This window comes from Tachyglossus aculeatus, chromosome 9, assembly GCF_015852505.1.
Source record: "Tachyglossus aculeatus isolate mTacAcu1 chromosome 9, mTacAcu1.pri, whole genome shotgun sequence".
Taxonomy (NCBI): Eukaryota; Metazoa; Chordata; class Mammalia; order Monotremata; family Tachyglossidae; genus Tachyglossus; species Tachyglossus aculeatus.
Window position 1 is genome coordinate 22158857 of NC_052074.1, and position 23378 is coordinate 22182234.

Consider the following 23378-nt stretch of genomic DNA (forward strand, 5'->3'; position numbering starts at 1 on the left):
GTGACTCGAGCTCGAGGGGAAAGGCCCTCTGCCTTGCCCTCTTCATGGGGCTGACTGGCTGCAGACCTGAGCTCACAATGCTTCCTTCACCTTCTCTCCCCAGCCCTGCGTGAAATATCACCCACAGCGGAAGCCCACCGGCGAGAGAGGCAGGCAGTTATTTTTAGAGTGTGGGCTGGGGTGAGTGAGTGTCTGAGGAGGGAAGCTAGTGCCTGAAGCTTCCTTTGAATGTGAACGGAGAAAACTTGCTGGTTTTCTTCAAGGCCGTGAATCAAGAGTCAAAGGTCATGAAGGAAAACAACCCCCACCCCTTCCCACCCCTCCATCCTTCCCCCAAATCCCCTCCCTGGGGATCATGCACGAGCTGGCAGCAAATCAGAAAGAAACCCATTAGGTCACTGACACAAGAGGACTGTTTTTTTAGGGTTTTTTTTTTTTTAAACCTCCCAGGAAATTCCTAGTTGCAACTGAGATGAGACTGTGCCTCGGGGGGAGAGAGGCGATGGTGTTAGTACATGCAGGAATCTGAGAGGAAGGCCCACCGGCTGGGGCTCTCTGGCCACCCCCCTCCCCTCCAGTGCGGCTCCCTCTTCCCAGTGGTAGCGGGCAGCCTGCAGGCCCGGTCCTGGCGTGCAGTCGTGGAGAGATGTGTGGAAAAGAGCCTCTGGGGAAGGGTGTGGAGACGTCCTGCCAATGCCAACTCACTGCAGTGCCCTCTGTGCCTGCGTAGGAAAAACCCATCGTTAGTGCTAGGCACTCCCTGCTGACTGCTAGGCAAAATGTGCCAGTGCTTAAATTGCGGGGGATAGCCTGCAGGGTTTGAGTTGAGATGCCCACTTTAAAAAGCAGGGGAGCCTGAGTTGGACAGTATTTCTCTTGGCTCTCTCCCTGGGGAGGTTCTTCTTGTAGAGGGAATGGGGCTCTTTGGATTTCATGCTAGGGATTCGGGGCCAGAAAGACTGATGGGGAAGAGAGAGCAGGTCCTGGGTTAATAGGATTTGGAGAAGTCAGGAGAGCCATGATTAGGGGACGGATGCTGGAAGAAGGGGAAGATGAGGGTTTGGATATACTGTAAAAAAATAATGATATTAACAGTATTTGTTAAGCATTTACTATTTGCCAGGCACTGAATTAAGCACTGGGGTAGATACAATTCAATTATTCCTGTCTCACATGAGGCTCTCCGTCTAAGAGACAGGGAGAGCAGGCACTGAATCCTCATTTAATAGATAAGGAAACTCAGATACAGAGAAGTTGAATGACTTGTCCAAGATCACAGAGCAGGCAAGTGGCGGGGCTGGGTCTAGACCCCAAAACACTGCAGTAGATGTGAAACAGGAGGATGGGAGAAATGATGCACTGGCTTGAATCCAAATGGGGGAGTGGGCCTGCTCACGTGCGAAGATGAATCCCTTAGTAGTGTCTTGAATGTTCGCCCATGCTGGAGAGCTCCTAGGGTGTCACAGTGCCCAGGCTGGGGAGGCTCTGTCCTCGACCACTCCCGAGGGGCATTGTAGGAGACAGAGCTACTGACGTTTCACACTCTGTCAATGACAGAGCCAATCTTGGATGCCAGGACCTCTCACATGAATGCTTTGGCACCAGTGGCTAAGGTTCCCCTTGGCTCGAGAAGCCCTGAAATGGGTGATGGGAGGTTGGGGGAGGGAAACCTCAAGGTTGAATTCCATTCTACCCAGACCTACGCTAAACCTGCCCTTTCCCAAATAGGCCGAGGCCTGTTAAACCAAGCCCAGACCCAGGTAGAAATCCTCAGGGTGAGGGGAGGGAGCCTGGGCAGAATCAGGGAGAAATCACAAGGAGAGAGGTGAAAAGGAGACTGAGATTAGGGGGGAAGATGGGGAGGGAAGGGGAATCCCACATACTCACTTGCACTATCTCTCTGTTCAGATTCTTCCATTTAACCTGTGACAACACAGACAGAAATGCAGTAACGTGTTGAGGTCACACCTTGGCTTTCTGTCCAACCACTAAGCACTGTGGAGGTTATTTCTCCTGACCCATCTCTCCATAGCCCCCTAACCAATTCTCCAGTCCTTTTCATTGATCTGTGAACCTCCCCATGGCCTCTCTCTACCCACAAGGCTGGTCCTGGAAATGCCCATTTAGTAAGTCCGGTCCCTACCAATTACAATTAGTGCAAAGCCAAGCACTAATACAAACAAACGTAAGGTAGGTTAAAAAATGAAATAGAAGAAAGTGCTCTTTAATAAATGGGCAAACGTGATTCAAAGAGCAAGAAAAAAATCAGTGAGGCAGCAACTGTCTATCCCCATAAACAAATGAAAAGAAAATGAATCTACTGATGAACAACAGTAACCCCTCCCGTATCTGCACTTCTGAGAAACCACCAACCTGTATCTCCACATGTCCCAGGTCCCCCGGGACACCATCTTGGAAACTCAGACCTTTTTTGCTGAGGCCCTTGGACTCCTAAAGGCTCCTCCCTCTCCACTTTATACTTCAATCAATCATATTTATCAAGTGCTTACTGTGTGCAGGGCACTGTACTAAGTGCTTGAGAGAGTACAATGTAGTAGAATTGGAAATCACGTTCTCTGCTTGCAACAGGCTTACAGTCCAGAGGGAGATTGCTTTTATTCACAAAATGATTGTAGCTGCCCAAAGCTCCCCCTTTCTCCCCAAACTTCTCTAACATTGCCTGCTTAGACCGGGAGCCCCATGAGGGGCAGAGATGGGGGCTGATCTTGCCCAGTGCTTAGCAAATTGGTTGGTCCACAGAAAGCACTTAATAAATACCTTAACAAAATGTATTCCTCCCCTTCTCTGAACCCCCAATTTGGGTTTGGAAGCCTGACCATCACTATCACTTGCTGGATAGTGAAAATCGATCTTAATGTCTGCCTTCCCCTGTAGACTGTAAGGCCTGCCCTGATAGGGATCGTGACTACCTACTCTGGGTACTGTACTTTCCCAAACACTTAGTACAGTGATCTGCTCAATAAATACTACTGATTGACGTTTCTTGAGCATCTTCCCCTCCAGATCACAATTTACATGCCTGCCAAATATCTGGGCCCTAAATACTTCCCTAGATTCCAACTGCTCAACTATATCCATGCTTTCATTATTAATGATAATAATAATAATAATTACGGTATTTGTTAAGTGCTTACTCTGTGCCAAGCACTGTTCATTATGTTCTCCTACACTAGAAGATTTCTCTGAACAGACATACCTATTTTGATTCAAGAACTGTCTCACAAATCCTTCCTCAAGCGTAGCACACGCATGACTCTCTTCAGCCCCATTCATTCATTCAACTGTATTTATTGAGCGCTTACTGTGTGCAGAGCACTGTACTAAGCGCTTGGGAAGTACAAGTCGGCAACACATGGAGACAGTTCCTACCCAACCTCATCCATGATTTTCCATAACCACGGTCAGAATCCCACTCACCAAGACCCCATAAGAAGCAAGGAGGCCTGACAGACCCAAGTGATTGCTGACAAGTGGACCGTAAGATCTAAGACCCAGAGAGACACGGGACATGCAAACACAGGAGCAAAGGAGGGGCAGAATCCAAGGCCAGGAGGCAGAGGGAAAGGATAGACCATACCTGCCCCTGATGATGCTATCACCATGGCCCAACGGAGGTTTTGAGAATAAGTGGGGACCTAGGACCTCCCTCCAGTCACTGTGGCTATGGCCCGTCTACTACCAATGCCACTCTTAAAAAGTGTGTGGGTAATTATGCAGGAAAGGTGATGGGAAAACACTTCCAACTTCCCTCCTCCCCTTTACCTTTCCCTTACGTGAGGTGAAGATGTCAGTTGCTCTGGCCTCAAGAACCCTGAAACATTTCTGGCTATGCATAATGATGTTTCTAGGCTCTGGGGGTCGGGCTAGGAAAATGAGCTTGGTGGGGAAAAGTGGGCCATCACTTGGCCCATCACTAGCCCCAGTGGCCTCTGGATATTGAGGAGGTCCACTGCTCTGTGCTCTTCTGGGAGAGGGAGGTTCTTGGAGGCATTCTGAGCACTTAAGGTGATTCCTCACCTGCAGTATGTGCCATCAGTATTACCTGCCACTGGAACATCTCAGGGGCAAACATAGGTTTTGGTAGGACAGATGGACACAGGACCCAAACTCTGGAGCAAAAACCCATGCTTTCTATTGGAGGAAGAGAGTTGTTGTTAAGCGCTTACTATGTGCCAGGCACTGTTCTAAGCGCTGGAGGAGAGAGGAGAGAGGAATGGAATTTTCAAGCTGCTAGACAAGCCAGGAGTTGGCAAGGGTGGGTGAAGGAGGCATCCGCAGGAAGACAAGCAGAAGGGCTGGGATAGGTGCAGAGGGAAGCATGCTGCATGGGTTAAAGCTTAGGCTTCCCATCCAGACTGGGGTCCGGCAAGCTGCCTTTTACCTCTATCTTTCCCATTCTGCATCTTCTCCTCCTCTTCCTCGGCACCTTCCTCTGCTGTAAGAGACAAGTCCAGGGTGGCCAGTGACCAATCTCACCACGCATGATGGGGAGTGCAGGGAGCGGGAAGAAGCACACACAGGTCTGGGAGAGGATTCTGGTTGGTTGCCCGGGGCTAGAGGCTGAAGGGGCTTCTGACAAGTTGGGTATGGGTGGGTCTGAGGGGAAGGGGCGCTTTCTCAGGTACGGTAAGTAGATAATTCCCCATAATTGTAGGTAGCAGCCACGAGCTGGGGGGCAGTTTCTGAGTTCTGTTTTTGCCTCTATCTTCCTGTTTGACTCTGGGACAGTCACTTCCTCTTTCTAGGTCTCAGTTTCCTCTCAGGGGGTTAATCCTTGGCCCCAGCAGGTCTGTGGGGACTGAATATAGCTCAGAGAGCAGGGAGGTGTCCAAGGGCAAGAAGAGCAGCAGAGGCATCTTTGGGGCAAGAACAGCCTCCTCTACCTTGAGCCAACCAGCCAACTAACATGAGCCCGGGAGTCAGACGGATCTGGGTTCTAGTCCCGACTCTGCCACTTGTCTACTGTGAGACCCTGGGCAAGTCACTTCACTTCTCTGTCCCTAAGTTACCTCACCTGTAAAATGGGGATTAAGACTGGGAGCCCCATGTGGGACATGGACTGTGAACCACCTGATCTACCCCAGCACTTAGTACAGTGCCTGGCACATAGTAAGCACTTAACAGATATGAAAAACAGAACAACCTAAACCAGCCAGAGTGCAGAAATGTATTTAAGCAGCTTCTCTCTGCACCTCCTTTCTCAGATTGTAACTGGCCTCAAATCTGCTACCTTCCCTATGGGGCTACTAGGCTGGGAGCCGGAGCCAAGCTGTCAGGTTGAGCCATCTATGACTCATGCACTCCCAAGCTCCAACTGGCCCGAGAGGCCCCCCCAGGCAGGGGGAAGGAGGTCTCAGAGCCAAACCAGCGTCTGCTGCTTCGTTTCCCGGTTTGGGCCCCTGTGGAAGCTGCCGCTGCAGGCACTGTCTCTGCCGCTCCCATCTCCCGTCTTTACCCTCCGGCGGGCTGCTGAGTAGGAGTGGAGGCCCACAGCATCCTCCTCTGTGAGGAGGTGCCAAGGCCCCAGGGTGGCTCTGACTCGGGGAGTGTGGAACAGAGGGCAGCACTCAAGGCAGCTGCACCCTGTGGAAACTGTCCCTCACGGCTACAATATAAGCAGTCTCCAATGCAGTGGAGGACATGCTGGAAATGTCTGTGTTGGTCAGGAAAAAACGGGAACTCTGGGTTCCTTTCTGGTTCGCCCTGGCAGGCTGGTAAGGACTAAGAAAAAGTGGTACTATTAACCCGCGATGGCCCGTTTGAAACCTGCCTCACTTCAGGCCACTCTGTTCAATGGAGTCTTTTGGAAACAAGTCCCCTGTGCCCCGTCTGCACCTAGTACCGATGGCTGGACCCTCATTTTTCTTCTCTCATCCTCCTTAGGAAGTCAGTCACTAGTAAAATACTAGCCAATCCTGAGACCACCATGTCAGTAACAGAGACTCAATTACTGAGGTTAATCATGACAATAACCACAGAATTTTGAGAGCTCTCTAAGTTTCTTGCCATGTTTCTTGGCAGACAATCAAAAAACTCTTGACTTCTCTTCTATTCTACTTCTTGAAAACACACTGCAGTGGGGTTTAGGTTATTCAAATGAAGACTCCATTTTACGTGAAAGAGTTCAACCCACAGATCTTCAGAATGGGTGACTGAATTCATAATTCACCAACAGAGATTGATGACTTGTCCAAGGTCATCTGGAGGGAGGTCAGCATGGCCCCAGGAAGAGTTTAGTGATACTCAGCACAGGTTGCTTTTCAAGAACATAGTTATAAACTTATGGAAATGCCTGAAATAGGGCAGAACTCTGGCAAGGGTTAGGAAACACATGTGGTAGACACACGCTTCTACTCCCCCCATACCCTGCATACACACACCTGGCTCAGAGATGTTATCTCCATAGCAGTAGGGTTTAACTTTGGTGGGACCATACAGGATCTCAAATGTGGCACCATTTTCTGAGGGGGGAACGGAAGGAACTGCTTAGCATATTTTTAACTAGCATGAAGAAAGGAACTGGGACCTTTCACTGTTACTATTAAAGCCCTCAAGAACAAAAATGCGAAGAGTCATGCACTGTGAGGCTGATTTGTCTCCGTATTTTATGGTTGTGTGCTTAAATACAACCTAATTTACCTTTGCCTAATCTGCTTCCTTATATTTAAGTCAGGGAACTGCTAATCTTAGGCTCTCCCGTCCCTGTCAAATGATGGGGATGATGACTGTGGAACTACGTGGAATATGGGAAGAGGTGGAGGAATGGAGCTGCAAACGCTGAAGAGAACCAGCCTGGGGAAGGACAAGCCAAAAGGCCAATAAGAGACCTGATCCTCTACACTATATGGAAATGTGTCTCCCAACTCTATTTTACTGTACTCTCCTGAGCACTTAGTGTAGTGCTCGGCATTTGACTAATAATAATAATGATGATGATGGCATTTGTTAAGTGCTTACTATGTGCAAAGCACTGTTCTAAGTGCTGGGGAGGTTACAAAGTGATCAGGTTGTTCCAAAGGGGGCTCACAGTCTTAATCCCCATTTTACAGATACAGTCACTGCGGCACAGAGAAGTGAAGTGACTTGCCCAAAGTCACACAGCTGACAATTGGCGGAGCCGGGATTTGAACCCATGACCTCTGACTCCCAAACCCGTGATCTTTCCATTGAGCCACGCTGCTTCTAATAGAATTGTTTGATCAATTCCAGTTAACCTCAGTCTTTCATCCCCACTACCACATTAGTCCTCAGATCTGACGAACAATGACTGTCCCCTGCTTCAAAGCCTTATCGAAGGCCCGTCTCCTCCAAGAGGCCTTCCCTGACTAAGCCCCCCTTTCCTCTTCTTCCACGCCCTTCTGCATGACCCTGACTCGCTCCCTCTGTTCATTCCCCCTCCCAGCCCCACAACACTTACGTCCATATCTCTAGTTTATTTTTATTTATATTAATGTCTGTCTCCCATCATCTAGACTGTAAGCTCGTTGTGGGCAGGGAACGTGTCTGTTTATTGTTACATCGGACTCTCCCAAGCACTTAGTACAATGCTCTGCACACAGTAAGCACACAATAAGTACTATTGAATGAATAAATGAACAAATAAAATGGGGATTAATGCACTAAAGCATTAAACTTTCCTTTGGTCAACCTTCATGGGGGGTTTTGAATTTCTGTGTGTTTCAAGTGGGAATGTCCTTGAAAGGAAATGTACTTTTGGGTGATCCTCAGCCAAAGGGAAAGGAATCACATGCCTTTTGGTTTTAGGAAAAAGTCGTCTGACGTCTGGCCCAGGTGTAGCACTCCCAATTCTTAGCTTCTTGAGGTAGGGAGACAAACTAAATGGCCCGGAAGGAGTTTCCCTTCCTCTTCACTTGCTTTGTTCGAGGGGGGTGGGATAACCCCATCTCTTGGGTGTGGCAGGGGCAGATCTGTAATTTTGCTGCCCATAGGTACTGTTCATTGCCACATTTTAAATGAATAGTCCTCTTGTGCCCCTGACTTTTCTTGGGATGAATTCACATCTTTCTGGTCCTTGCACTCCTATAAGGAATCCCACCACAATGGCTAACTGAATTTCATTCAGTATGCTCAAGTAGCTTGTAGGCTGCAAATTGGGATTTTTAAAAAAGCATTTACGTATCATTCTTCTCATTAATATTACTATAAACTTTTTAGTTTCATGATTTTTCTTCCCTGAAAAATCAACGACCCCTTAAAATTTGCCACTCTAGGCAAGGGGTATAGACAGAACCGGATTCTGCTTTGTAATTAGGGATACGGCCAGTTCCACTGGCTGGAACGGAGTGCGGCTTTGATTCCTGTGAGCCCCACATGGGACAACCTCATGAACTTGTATCCCTCCAGCGCTTAGAACAGTGCTTTGCACATAGTAAGCGCTTAATAAATGCCATTATTATTATTATTATTATTCCTAAGGGTGGCATCTGCGACAGCATTTTCTGAGATAACTTCAGATTTTAGAAGAATGGGAGTTCTGATGGAGAGGGAGAAAATCACCCCCCACACATAAAAATGTGTCCTCTCATAATCTGAACCAGTCAACTGTGAGAGAGGGGCTATGAGTCCTGGCCTGAGAACACATGAGATCATTCAGAGGCTTTCTCCAGATCAAAGCCAACAGAGGTCTCCAAGAACTGCCTTCTCTAACATGTTTTTCCGCACATCCCTTTGTGTGTGTGCGTGCGTGCGTGCATGCACGCATGTACTGGCTGCTTTAAGGTAAGGCGGTGTGTGATTTAGGGAATGGAGATGGTGTGCAGTGTGGTCGGAAATCTGATTCTCACCCAAATAGAGTGCCTTCTTAGAGAAGAAACTGAGTGTTTGTGCATGTGTGCTGGAGAAAAGAGGAGAGGGTAGGTGGAGGGGGAGAGGGAGCAGAAAGTGGGGCAGGCACTCGGGCTTTCACCTGAATGAAGCTCCTTCACTAAGGATGACATGGTATTGGTGATGGAGTCAGCAGCCACCAGCAGGTCATTGCGAAGGTTCCTCCTCGTACCTAAGGGGAGTCAGAGCAGAGAGCGATGCCAGCGTGGGGGTAAGGGGAGAAGGAATCCACAACCGTGACCCAACTTGGTCAGCTTCCAGGATGTAGCAGCGCAGCACTAAGGAGCTCGACTTACTAGGGCGGTGGCTTTGTCTACCTCATGCTTTCTCTCAGGCGCACGTGGTCAGAACACTCCTATCTTGGTGTTGGTCTCCACAAGGGGAACACCACAGTAGGCTTCAGAAGTACAACTTTCTGAGCTAGATGACGGCCAATGACCATCATCCTCCCTAGATACATTCTGCTCTGTTTGCATCTTTTAAGCTCCTCTGGAGCACGACATGCCCCGAGCAGATGTGTTTCATCAAGTCCTCAGAACATGGGGTGGAGCTAAGTTGGCAAGGGGCCTCACACTATACAGTGAAGGTAGGGCAGAGCCCAGAGCTTGATGGACACCCCGCCCTGGCCCTATGAAGCGAGCCCTGCATCAAGAGCTTCTATCTGCTCGCCTGATCACCCTGAAGGGAGAGGGCACCAAGGCGGCAGGAACCACTTTGTTAATCCAGGCCCCATTATTTAGAAAGAACACTGGTGACCATTCCCACATGAGGCTGGGATCAAGCAAGAAAAATACCTGGGAGGGTCCCAGCTCTCAGTCTTACCCATCCTTCACTCAAGCCTTCACACAAACCAGAGGCTGGAACTCACCTTGTGCAAAGGCCTCTTGCACCTCTCCTCCAACTCCAGCCAGGGAGTCCTGAGGGCCGTGGGTAGGGGTAGAGCCGGCGGATGTAGAGCGGACTGGCATGGGCATTGGCCGGCTCCCCCCGTGAGTTGGAGATGTTTGTGGGGATCCTGCAGCTTGGGCCTAGAGGAGACAAAGACACCAAATTCATTAGGTTATCCCGGGGCCCCAGCCTCCTTAAACTGAGTGGACGAAGGGACCTCTCCCTTAGCCTGGCTTTGGGCTACTACAGGCCAGCCAGAGGGGCAGGAATTAAATGGAAAAGAGCTTCTCAAAGCAGAACCAAAGCTGAGACCAAGGAATCACACTGCCTTCTCAGGGGCACCGAGAGACGAAAGGGCAGGCAGGAGGGAAGAAAGGCTGGGGAGGAAGTGGCAAAGATGGGAAGTGGGATGGAGGGAAATATGGGGAGTGCAGATTACTCAATTTAAAGGCAAAAGAGAAGGAAGGGAGCCTGGGGCTAGAGATGAAGTTTGGATGGACTGAAAGGATGGAGGGTACATTGTGGGGTCTGGGGGGGAGGAGGGAGAGGGGTGTCATGTAGCGTGGCTCAGTGGAAAAAGCATGGGCTTGGGAGTCAGAGGTTCTAATCCTGTCTCCTCCACTCGTCAGCTGTATGACTTTGTTCAAGTCACTTTACTTCTCTGTGCCTCAGTTACTTCATCTGTAAAATGGGGGTAAAAACTGTGAGCCCCATGTGGGACAACCTGATTACCTTGTATCTCCCCCCCCCCGCCCGGCTCCAGCGCTTAGAACAGTGTTTGGCATACAGTAAGTGCTTAACAAATGTCATCATTATTATTAGAGAAGCATTTTGGCTTAGTGGGAAGAGCCCAGGCTTGGGAATCAGAGGTCATGAGTTCTAATGTTGGCTCCGCTGCTTGTCAGCTGTGTGACCTTGGGCAAGTCACTTAACTTCTCTGTGCCTGAGTTACCTCATCTGTAAAACGGGGACTAAGACTGTGAGCCCCATGTGGGACAACCTGATTGCCTTGTATCTCCCCCAGCACTTAGAACAGTGCTTGGCACATAGTAAGCACTGAACAAATACCAACACTATTATTATTATTAAGGGGTCCAGGCTGCCGATTCCATAAGTTGGGGGTTCAATTGTAACTCAGTGGCTTAGAATGCTCATCCCACTGCGTCCTTATGAAAACGGACAGACTGAGTCTTCAGCAGACACAATCAGGAGAGCAGTTTTAGGTTGAAGATACTGTGTAGAAATCTCTTAATTGAGAGGGTCCAGGCACAGGGTTTCTACCAGCGTGGCTTAGCGGAAGGAGCACGGGCTTTGGAGTCAGAGGTCATGGGTTCGAATCCCAGCTCCACCACAAGTCTGCTGTGTGACCTTGGGCAAGTCCTTCACTTCTCTGAGCCTCAGTTACCTCATCTGTAAAAATGGGGATCAAGACTGTGAGCCCCACGTGGGACAACTTGATCACACTGTATCCCCCCAGCGCTTAGAACAGTGCTTTGCACATAGCAAGCGCTTAACAAATGCCATCACTAGAAGCGGCATGGCTCAATGGAAAGAGCCCGGGCTTTGGAGTCAGAGGTCATGGGTTCGAATACCGACTCCACCACATGTCTGCTATGTGAACTTGGGCAAGTCACTTCACTTCTCTGAGCCTGTTACCTCATCTGTAAAATGGGGATTAAGACTGTGAGCCCCACGTGGGACAACTTAATCACCTTGTATCCCCCCCAGAGCTTAGAACAGTGCTCCGCACATAGTAAGTGCTTAATAAATGCCATTATTATTATTATTATTACCAAGTTGCTTTCTTCAGGCCCAGCTTATATGTGAATCTGTTCCTTCCACCTCATCACTATGCACATAAGGGGCCAGCCCACACCTTGAGGCTCTACATTTCCTGTCCTCTCATGCTGCCGCCATTCTACAGGAGCAGAGGGTGGGTAGAAGCTCTGGCTCACCACATGGCCCCCAGCTTCCCCTCACTGAGGTTCCAGATCACCTGACATTTCAGCAGACCAGCCTCCACCCCTGCAGGGACACAGCAGAGGCAGAAGGCCCTGTGTAATCTTTAGAATAGGACAACTTCTTATGGAGGATGCATAACAGAAGATTGCTGCCTCCAAGTACTGTTTACCTTACATATTTACATGTACTAAGTGCTTAGTACGGTGTTCTGCCCCTTACTTCCTCTCCCCCTCGTTCCCTTCTCCATCCCCCCATCTTACCTCCTTCCCTTCCCCACAGCACCTGTATATATGTATATATGTTTGTACATATTTATTACTCTATTTATTTATTTTACTTGTACATAGCTATTCTATTTATTTTATTCTGTTACTATGTTTGGTTTTGTTCTCTGTCTCCCCCTTTTAGACTGTGAGCCCACTGTTGGGTAGGGACTGTCTCTATATGTTGCCAACTTGTACTTCCCAAGCGCTTAGTACAGTGCTCTGCACACAGTAAGTGCTCAATACGATTGATGATGATGATAGTAAATGCTCAATACATATGATTGATCGATTGATGTTATTTTTATTGTCAATAGGATTATAGTGATATATTCAATTATATATCTTAATTGATTTTTGTTTAATTACTCCAGTGTTAAGTACAGTGCTTGAGAAATTGTGAGCACTTAATAAATCTTAGGAGCAATAATAATGACACTATTAAGGAGGTGAGGGGAGAACTGGTTAAGGGGTGATGTCTGCTTTCGACCACTCACGTCAGTAGCAAACAGGATGTATCTTTTTGGGGTCCAGTGACTTCTGGACTCTGTGGCGACCCCCCCCCCCCCCGCCCACCCCCCTTTTTAGTCACAGGGCAGCAAGTCAATGACTTGAGAGAACAAGCGTGGCCTAGCGGATAGAGCACGGGCCTGGGAGCCAGAGGATCTGGGTTCTAATCCCTGCTCCACCACACGTCTGCTGTGTGATCTTGGGTAAATCACTTAACTTCTCTGTGCCTCAGGTACCTCATCTGTAAAATGGGGATTAAGACTGTCAGCCCCACGTGGAATTTGCTTCTATCCACTCCTGTGCGTAGAACTGTGCCTGACACACAGTAAGCACTTAACAGATAGCACAATTATTAACGCAGGGTGCTTAGCTGGTAACAGTGGTCAGTGGCGAGGGACTGTCACCAGGGCAGGAAAGCCGGGGGACAGCTGAGGACGGCGCAGACCCCGGGGGTTTCTGGTTGCTTCTGAGGTAATCCCATGGATGGCCCAAGGCCCTTTTGATGGTAGGTCTCTGAATGCTGCTTCTCCTTGATCGGGCTTCGATTGGGGACTGCAGGTTTCGCTTGGAGGCCCCAGAGATTTCTCACTGTAGAAGCCTGAGCCTGTTTGACCCTCTTTTCAGCAGGGTCAGATCATTTGCATGAAGTAGGGTGGGCCAGACAGATCTGTCTTTTGGTGGTTTGTAAGGGGGCTGGAGGCGGTGGGGTTGGGGTGGCTCTGGATGATCACTTTCCAAAACAGCAAACCGAACCATTTGTGAATGTTTTGACATAGAAACTGCCATACTTGAGTGAGGCAAGGCTGACGGGGAATCCAGCTGCAAACAACTCCTGTGCTCTCATTCCCTATGAAGACAAACAAATCACCCCACTCTGACCTTGAAAAGGTCCAGATCCCCTTTCCAACCAACCTTGCTGCACAGTACCGGCCTTTTAGAGGAACAGGAAAGGACATGAAACCATGATCAATAGCTCACAGTACTGTCCTGACTCATAGTAGTGAAAGGGGGAAAAGCTGAGAAAACAGAAAGGCAGCTTTCATCCCCCCATGAGAAGGTTTTGCTGGGGTGATTCTGAATCTGCGGCACAATACCTGAACCACACCCTCCCTCTCCTCACCACATTTCCCCACCGTGGGGTGGAGTGGATGCGGACGGACGGACGGACGGCAGCCAGGCCTATGCACACTCAATCTCACACCTCATGCCTGTCCCTTCCTTCACGGCATTGGGGTTGGAGATGTGAATACCTCTTCCCCTCCCCCGCTTCACGAAGCTGCTGGTGGAAACTGCTACGGTTGCCTTACCGTCAGCCTGGCCTATCTCTCGTGTCTCACTCCAGTTGGCTAAGGTCACTCAGCTCCCCGAATCACGTTTGTTACTTCCTCGATGGGCTACGAGACTCTTGCTGGGATAGGAAATACGGAGAAGCCGCATGCCCTAGTGGCCTGGAAGTCAGAAGGACCTGGGTTCTAATCCCGGCTTCGCCACTTGTCTTGTGTGACCTTAGGCAAGTCACTTCACTTCTCTGTGCCTCAGTTACCTCATCTGTAAAATGGGGATTAAGACTGGGAGCCCTCCGTGGGATCACCTTGTAACCTTCCCAGCGCTTAGAAAAGTGCTTTGCACATTTTAGACTGTGAGCCCACTTTTGGGTAGGGACTGTCTCTATATGTTGCCAACTTGTACTTCCCAAGCGCTTAGTACAGTGCTCTGCACACAGTAAGCGCTCAATAAATACGATTGATGATAGTAAGCGCTTAATAAATGCCATCATTATTACCTACCCCAGCATTTAGTACAGTGGCTCGCACCTAGTAAGTGCTTAACAAATACCATTAAAATCAATCAATCAATCGTATTTATTGAGCGCTTACTGTGTGCAGAGCACTATACTAAGCGCTTGGGAAGTACAAGTTGGCAACATATAGAGACAGTCCCTACCCAACAGTGGGCTCACAGTCTAAAAAAAATAGAGAGGGGATCTGTAGCTGGCGACATATAGGTCCAAGTCTGTTCTGGGGCTGCAAGCGTCGGGGAATTTGAGTGGCAAATGGGAAGAGATACCATATGTCTGCTGGTCATCACCCGGGGAGGCAACTGGGGATCTTTACCCTTCAGCATTGTCTTCTGCCCCATCACGGTTTGAGCCCCTCTTTCTTGGGAGCCAGGAAACTAAGAACTAGGTGTGACTCCACTCAGAGCAGAGGCCCCGGAAAGGGAGTGGAACTAGACAGAGGATTGCCCGGGCACCAGACAGAAAGACTAAAATGTTTGTTGAACAAAGGGAACAGTCAACTGTTTCCCGTTGCAAATGGGAGGGACGTTTTTCCCCAGGGAGAAGAAAGGCAACACCACTCTGACCCCTCGAGTACTTCAAACCTTCCAGTAGTTGGCCACAATCCCACTGGGCGGATGGCTGCTCCCTGCTTCAACTTCCAGAGCTAACACATTAACTGGGCTAGAGGGGTTGAAGCCCCAAAGCTCCCTATTCATCGATTTAAACCTGGGTTAAAAAGAAACCAAAAAACCCACCAACCCACTAACCTGAGGCTTTCATCTGGTTCGCAGTGAATAAAGGAAATGTCTGGATCCAGGGAAATCTGAGAAAGGCAATTTGTTTTTCTCCTTGTTGCCCAAACAGACGCAAAGATGTTGGGTCTCCAAACCCAACATTAACAGTCTGGGAAGAGGCACTGAAGAAGAGTCTGACCCCAAGGCCGGGAGACTTTACCAGAAAATACACCAAGGGGGGACTTTGAAGTCACTTGTTCAGAGCACAGAGCCCACATGTTGTGGGAGGAGAGCTGGCCAGGAAACCCACCCCGCCCAGGCAGGAGAGCCGCCTGCTGCAGGAAAACAGCGCGGTGCTGCATTGTTCTGGGCAGTGGGGGTGCCTGCCCCTCAGTATCTCCTCCCACGGTGGGAGGGGGAGGGGGTGTGCAGTTCCTGTCTCCTTGGGTGCACATTACAGTCAGGCGTACGGGAACAATGGCAAAGGCCCATGGCAAAGTGCCTGACTTTGGGAGCTAATAACCTCTATGGAGCATTAATAAAAACCCCTACTAAAATCCCGAGCTGGGCCGTTATCATGGTAACAGAATGAAAGAGGCACTTCAGCCCTACATTCCTGTCTTCCCGACTCATGGACGCCCGCCAGGTAGCAGATGGCTTGTGTGGACAATTACCTTCATTCTGCTGCAGTGTGTTTAAATAAAACAAACTCCGTCCTCCTCAGTGCTGATTTTCAGAGTCACTGCTTAGAAATAACGGCTGGGAGAAGGGTGCAGGCACAGTGACTGGACAGGGGCCCAGCAGGCCTGAGACCTGGGCTAGCCAAAAGTGAAACTTACACACAAGTGGGGGCACAGATGGGCGGGCTGTGGGGAGGTGTTTTTTTTTTTTTTGTCAAGAGTAAGGAAAAACACATTTCCCACTCTATTTTGAGCTGGGTTGGCAGCAGCTCTGTTAGGAAAGCACAGCTGTCTAATCAAATGTTGGAGTGTAAAGAGCGAAGTGAGGTGACAGGATCATTAGATGCTATATTGTCTATCGTGCTGAAAGGTTTGTATATAACCGTCTGACATAACAAGAGTTAAATTAGACACGAAATCCCCCACCCGCCCCTCTCCTCATCTCCAGACTAGAGGAAACGGCAGAGAAAGCAGCCATAGCTGCTTCCTTCTTGCTCTGGTTAGGGGTGGAAGGAGCATAGCCAGGGTGGGGAGAAATGGGGAGGGGTGGAGGGGGGCACCCAAATGGTGCAAGTGAGTAAACAAGCAACAACCCATTGGACAATTCAAATCCAGAAGTCATTAGAAAGAATCAAACTCAAAAAGAATGTCTGGCAGCAGTCCGAACTCCAAGTCGGAGTGCAGTGTATACAATTAAAGGAAACTTGGCTCTGGATCACCTGAAAGGAAAAGCAGGGGGATGTGAGGGGAGATCAATGGGGGGTGTGTGTGTGTGCGTGGTGTGTTGTGTGTATGTGTGTTTGTGTGTGTGTGTGTGCGCGCTCATGTTTTGTATGCATGGACACCTATTACAACAATTAGCTTTGGTGAAGGAAACACTATTGACCTGCACTCACCCAGAGAGAAAATTCTCTGATCTTTGACATGGAAAGGTGAGCTGGACCTGGTGGTGGTGGGGACATCCTGTCTTCTCTGCCCAAGGATGGAACACTAATTGTATTTACTGTGAGTACCCAAGAGGGAGTCTTCCCTGACAGTCAACCTGGTTTGTCCCTTCTGACAGTGACTGCTACAAAATGAGCACTTTGAGGCCCTTCTCCCCTCCCATCTTCATGGACACCCTGCAGGGGTGACTGGGGTGGGGGTGGGGGTGGGGAGAAACTATCTCGGGCTGCAAATGGCACTGCCCTGAACAAGGCCTGGAGGTCTTTTAAAAATCAATCAATGGCATTTGAGTGCTTACTGTGTTGGAGCACTATACTAAGCACCTAGGAGAGTACGATATACAGTTGAGTTGGTAGGCATGATCCCTGCCTTCAAGGAGTCAGGCTAATGGGGGAGACAAACATTAAAATAAATTACAGAGAAGGCGGTAGAGCATAAGTATATCAGACACCCAATCACAGGACAGAGCTTAACATGAGTAATAGACTCCACTTCTAGTTGAAAACCTTTATTTCAAACCTCTCAGCCAGGGACAAAGCACTTTGCTCGGCAGATTTTTCTGGAACAAAGCCTTAGATAAGTAAATCCTGTTTAGAGCAGACAATATTCAACTGCAATTTCTAATATTTATTACCGCTGGGACTCAATGACAAAGACATAAACCAACATCCCTGTGCTCTCAGGAATGAAGTTCCACTGACTAAATGCCACTCCAGTTGGGGCCCTGCTTTTCTCCTCCCTTTTTGCTAACTGTCGGGGGCACCTAGAAACAACCCTACAGGTCTCCCATTCCTTTGAAGATCATTCCAAGGGGGCCTCCTGCAGTGACTCTTAGGGCAGCAAGGCAAATAAATACTGATGACATGAGAGATTCCTAAGACTGTCCCTGGATGTTTGCAGACTAGGTTAGTCCACGCACCTTGGAATCTTTGCCACTGGCATCAAAGGTGCCTAAAAATGACCAGGGTTTTCTAAGGGAAATTACAATTGTGACCTGAAAAGTCTTTGATGCGATAGCTGATTGCCAGTAACTTGAGCCAAGCTTCCTTCATAGACTAACCCCAAGTGAGAGCCCTTCACTGGTTTCTCTCTGCTCTTTGGTGATCACCTCCTTGTGCTCTTATGGCTCTCTCTTCTGCCCTCTGAAGCCTACTGTATGTTGCCATCTCTAGGGTTTCCAGCTCAGGAGTCCATATTCTCTACTTTATTTTTGCTTCCCCAAGTGTCACTATTGCTTTCTTTCCTCAGTGACTCACTGAGATAAGCGGCCCCCGCCGACCTGTGCATATTTAGAGAACCTGCGCCAGACCGCCTCTTCTTGTTCAGCATTCTGAGCCATCCACTCACAAGATGCCAAGTGCCCAATTAACCACACTCCCGAGTCCCTTTTACTTCCCTTTTGTACATAAGCACACTTGGCTTTCTTGTCCCTGCTAAGAAAGTGACAATGACACCGGGGCGCAACAAAACTGAAGCAGAACTGATCTGGGCAACTTTGTGGCTCCTGAGGGAGTAACTGGGGAGGATGGGAGGCCCTCTTTCTCACCTCCAGCATCCAATACACTGCCAAATCTTGCTGGGCCTTCCTACACATCTCCCAGTTCTACCCCTTCCTTTCCATCCAAGCTGTTACTATATGCTACAATCAATCAGTCTCATTTATTGAGAATTTAGTGTGTGCTGAGCACTGTAATTACCGCTGGGAGAGTACACTATAACAGTGTTGGTAGACATGTTCCTTCCAGCTTCTTCCCTTCCCATCGGTACCATACACTGCTTTAGGGATCATCTTGCAGAAGTATTGGTCAGTTCACATCTCTCCTCACCTCAAATCTCTAAACTGCCTTCCTGTGTCTCTCCAAGTCAAACAAAAACTCCTCACGATAGGCTCTGAGGCTCCCTACTACCTCACCCCACTATACCCACCTGCCCTCTTCAGCTGTTATGGTTTCACTCCAGCCAACCTTCTAGCTGTACCTTGCTCTCTTGTCTCTCTTTCCCACCTTCATCCCCTGGCTCCCGCCTGTTCCGCCAGCTTGGAATTCCATCCTTCCCCAAATCAGATCACAGCTTTCTCTACTTTCAAAGCCCTCCTAAAATCCCACCTTGTACAAGCCTTCTCCAATTAATTTCCCAGCAATCTAAACTATATAATCTCATCATCCAACTCTAAGCCTTTATTTATAAGGGTAAGTGTATTAAATGGGTATTTATACCCACATATATGGCATAGTCATGTATCACCCATGTATATGTTTAACCAATTATTTATTTTGACCATCTTAGTTGTAAATATTTTTATGTTTGTCTCCCTGTTAGAGTGTAAGTGCCTTGTGGGCAGGGAACTTTTTGTCATTCCTTTATTCTGCATTTCATTCAGTCATTCAATTGTATTTATTGAGCACTGTGTGCAGAGCACTGTACTAGGTACTTGAGAGAGTACAATACAACAATAAACAGACACATTCCCTGCCTCAGTGCCTAGTAGAGTGTCCTGCACCAAGTGGAGCTTAGTATAAGCCACTAATACCAATACTGCTAGAATTAAATGACAAGGAAATAGAAATTAAAGTTCTGCTTGGATAAACAGGGCACCACAATATGTCACCCTCAATATCACAAGCAGCGTCAGGAAGGAACAGCGAAAGCAGAAGACTAAGGTAAAACAAGGTAGCAGCAGAGGTTGAATGACTGCTTTGGCAATGAAGTTTTTAAGGGGGTCTGTAAAACGTTAGCATGGAAGTTTGAAAGAGAACATCAGTTAACTCAGTCTCAGGAATGTTCCTTTCTTTCAGTTTCGGCCGATTCTCCATTGGTTACTAACGGAGAATCTTTTCCTCCTATGAAACTTGCTGAGCTTTTTTCCTCTAACAAAATTGGCTAGAACAAACCCAAAGAGCCAGGCCTAAAAAATGGAAGGACAGGAGCTTTTAAAAAGAAGGCTGCAGTGAAGGGGAGGGGAGAGGAGAAAAGGGAGAGGCGGGAGTATTTGTGTGTGGCAGTATGCTTAATGCTGCACTCTGGCACCTCTGGCCCACAGAGACCTGCAAGAGGGAGGGTAGTAAGACAGTAAGACCAGTGTTTCCTCTACCCCGAGCGGCAGGGGTGAACCTGATGCAGGGAGCTTACAGGTGATGCAGCTGCATACCCAGTTTTGCAGAGGAATCCTCCCAACCCGAGCCACTTTCTTCCAGGGCTGAGAAAGGTTTGTAACAGGGGCCATGGCTTGTCACGGTCTGTCTCTAGACTGTAAGCTCACTGTGGACAGGGGATGTGTCTACCTACCCTGTTGCACTGTACTCTCCCAAGCACTCAGTGCAGTGCTCTGTACCCAGTAAGAGCTCAAAAAATACCACTGATTGAATACAGGAGGAAGAACTCCTGAGCCCTCCCAGGTCCACCACAGCCGCAATTGAAGAGGTGCTGGGATTTACTCTCCTGACACTCCTCAATTTAGGAACTCTCTCCCTTGGAATTGAGGCTGAGTTGGTCATCGGTCCCAACCTGGAATTCACTGAGATTCACCCCCGGCATCTGTTGCCCTAGAGTGGGATCAGTAGTGGGAATCTACTTTCGAGGGGGAGGTCTGTGGGAAGGGTTCTACAGAGCCTCCTACAGAGAAGGGTAAAGGAGGTCAAAGATTCAATTCCAAACCAAGTTAGAATGGAGAAAGTAGGTGACTACTGAAGCAGAGTCAAACAGAGAAAGCTGAAGAAGTAATTTCAGCCTGCCAGACTCCGTGGCACTGGCTTCTGGACAATAACAATAAGAACAGGGCATAATGGGGACAACTGATGGTATGTCTAAAAGTCCTTATCCAGGGGAAGAAGAACAAAGGGATTATTTCTTGCAGAAGAAGAGGGTAATGGGAAGCAGACCACAGGCTCCTTCAGATTTGCTTTTAAAACTTCTTAAAGAAAAACCAAAGGGTGGACCCTAGAGATTCGAGCAGAGCTCTTCCGCATGACCTGAAGAGCACAGGTGCAGTCTTTGAAGGGCCAGGATTTGGAAATTAGCTTTGTCAATATACAGCCTCTGAGAACAGAAAATGTCAGGGGACTGAGGGGGCAGATTGGGACCCTTTACTTAACTGTGGAGGGAATTGTGCTGGAAGATCAATTTTCCTTTCTGACCATCCAAGACTATTCCCTCAAACCACTAAAGTATGAGTTATAAAGAAATTATCTTCCCCTTGCATTTTTCTTCAGTCCTGCAATAACGTTCTCTCTTCATCTCGGATTTTGGACACTTTCTTGGAGTGCATGGCAATATATTTTAGTGGTGAGGAATGGAAAAATCAGGTGAAGGCTGGAATGCTTCGGAACTCATATCATTTCCTGGCACTGCTCCTTGCACTTTCTTTGCTACAGTAACATCCAAGACTACCCGGAGAGGTTGTGTGATGCCAATGCAGGTGCTAGAGTGACGCCGTCTATGGCCAAAGCATGAATCTATATATAGGGCTGCACCACAAACAAGGCAGAGGCTACAGAGATGCAATCTAGCCATCTGTTCCTTAGTTTGTGTCAGGTCTGGTCTAGAGTTGGGAGTCTAGCCAACGAATACGGTTATTTTGAGAGGGTAGGTGCTAGCACTCTGGAACTGGAGGAGCAATCAGGACTCGATCTGAAAGTCTATGCAGGGGCTGTGAAAAATCCTAGGCTTCAGGAGCTCCAGGAGAGAGAAGGGGTGTTCAGGTCCCAAATACAAAGGTCTTGGTCACCAGAACATTGTCAGGTTTAATTCGTCAAGAGGAAATAAGGAAAATAGGCTCCATATCCAGTCTTTGAACCAGTGTAACCAAAAGAACCTCAGACCTCTGTTAGCCTCTTCATAAGCATGATCATTACCACCCTTGGATCCTTTTGGGACAGTGAGGGAATTAGATTGACACACACAGAAAAATCAACATCCACTTCTGAACAGCAGTTGGCATTCTGAGTAATTCAACATGTTGGAAATTCAAGGTAGGATGCTGAAAAATCGACTTTAAGGTTAACATTAACATTCAGAAGCAGTGTGGCCTAGTGGAAAGCGCATAGGCCTCATAGTCAGAGAACCTGGGTTCTAATCCTGGCTCTGCCACTTGTCTGATGTGTGACCTTGAGCAAGTCACTTCACTTCCTTGTGCCTCGGTTACCTCATTTGTAAAGTGGGATTAAGCCTGTGAGCCTCATGAGAGACAGGGACTGAATCTAACCTGGTTATCTTGATTCTACCCCAGCACTTAGTACAGCGCCGGGCAAAAAGTAAGCACTTAACACATATCATTAAAAAAACCACATTAAAGCTAGGCTAAGGATTAAAATGGGGATAAGGTTTAGGATTACAGTTACGGTTAGGGCCAAAGAAGTGGCAATAAAGACTTTTCAAAGTTGAGGTTTGACCATCACAATAGCAGGCATTGATGAACCTGGAATGCTTGACTGTAATGTAACCACGATGTTATCAATGAATCAATAGCATTTATTGAATGCCTATAGAGGCCTGTGCTACACATTTAAGAAAATACAAGAGTTGGAAGACATGATTCCTGCCAGCAAGGACCTTACAATTTAGCAGCAGAGACAGATACTTAAGCAAATTATATCAATAGGGAGAGTATTGAGATATATAGGATCTGTACAACATATGGGCTAAGGAAACTGTGATAAGTGCTTAGGTGGTACAGAGGGGCTAAAAGTGATATTTGAGGATATTAGAGAACACCCGGTGAAGGTCTCCTGAGGGACGCTTGATCTCAGGAAGGCTCTGAAGATGGGAAGAGCTATGGTCTAATGGACACGAAGTATGGAGGTAGTTCTAGGTAGGTAGGAGGGTAGGAACAAGTGATTTACAGTGGAAGACAAGAGAATGAGACAGTAGCTTATCTTGAGAGAAAGAGTATGAGCTGGGGTACAGTTTGGATAAGTAAGAGAGACAGAGAGAGACACAAGAGAGAGATGATTGAATGCCTTAGAGCCGACAAAAGTTTCTGCTTGAGAGAAAAGGACAACTACTGAAGGTGTTTAGGGAATTGAGAGATATGCACAGAAAAATATTTTAGAAAAACAATTTGGGCAGTAGAGGGGAGTATGGACCAGAGGGAAGGGACTTGATGACAGGGAAATCAGACAGGAGGCTGAGTCAAGCTAATCTGCAAGAAGGAGACTATTAGTGACCTGGGAGAGAGGACTACCAATGGAGTGAAGGGGGTGAAAACCAGATTGTACAGGGACAAGGAGGAAGTTGGAGGAGGATAAATACAACCTGTTGGAGGAGTTTGCCCAGGAATGAGAAGGAGGAGTTGGAAGATAGACAGAGCTGTGGGGGCCCACAGAAGGGTGTTTTAGGGTAGGGGAGACAGGAGCAGAGGAAAAGGAACATCAGAGAGTGAAGGGCTGAAGATGGCAGACAGAGAAGGAAGAATAGTGAGCCCATTTAGTGGGAAGGTATAGGGTAGGAGGCCCAGATGGACCAGTTCAGTTTTGAAAGCAGGCAGGAGAAGGTTGAGAAGGGTGAGGGTGGATGTGGGGGTAGGAGGGAGCTGGGAAGGGAAAGGGAAGTTTCCCCAAGTTCACATTTGCTGTTTTCAATTTTGTTAAAGTAACTGACCAATTCACGGGAGCACTGGGGTTTTCATAATGGCGTTTAAGGTGTGGAAAAGTAGGTGGGGGCAACAGGCACTGGATTCTACGAGGGAGACGTAATGTTGCTGAGAGAAAAAGAGGACAGAGATATAGAAATAAAGGATGAACTTGAAATGGATAAA

At 48.1% G+C, this 23378-nt stretch overlaps 1 protein-coding gene across 9 annotated transcripts in view; it reads right to left on the reverse strand.

The window, feature by feature from the left end:
- Nucleotides 1–418: 418 nt before the first annotated feature.
- Nucleotides 419–23378, reverse strand: part of DTNB (dystrobrevin beta) — a 221081-nt gene continuing 198121 nt past the window's right edge. For 5 of the 9 annotated variants that reach the window (XM_038751192.1, XM_038751189.1, XM_038751188.1 and 2 more), the window contains 5 exons: nucleotides 9734–9893; nucleotides 8948–9037; nucleotides 4403–4456; nucleotides 1888–1923; nucleotides 419–722 (listed from right to left, as the gene is read on the reverse strand). In XM_038751192.1, coding sequence (XP_038607120.1) covers nucleotides 1919–1923; nucleotides 4403–4456; nucleotides 8948–9037; nucleotides 9734–9893 — 309 coding nt within the window. In that variant the 3' untranslated portion in view covers nucleotides 419–722; nucleotides 1888–1918. The remainder of the gene's footprint in view (nucleotides 723–1887; nucleotides 1924–4402; nucleotides 4457–8947; nucleotides 9038–9733; nucleotides 9894–23378) is intronic. The other 4 variants (XM_038751196.1, XM_038751200.1, XM_038751191.1 and 1 more) reach the window with 2 other exon arrangements.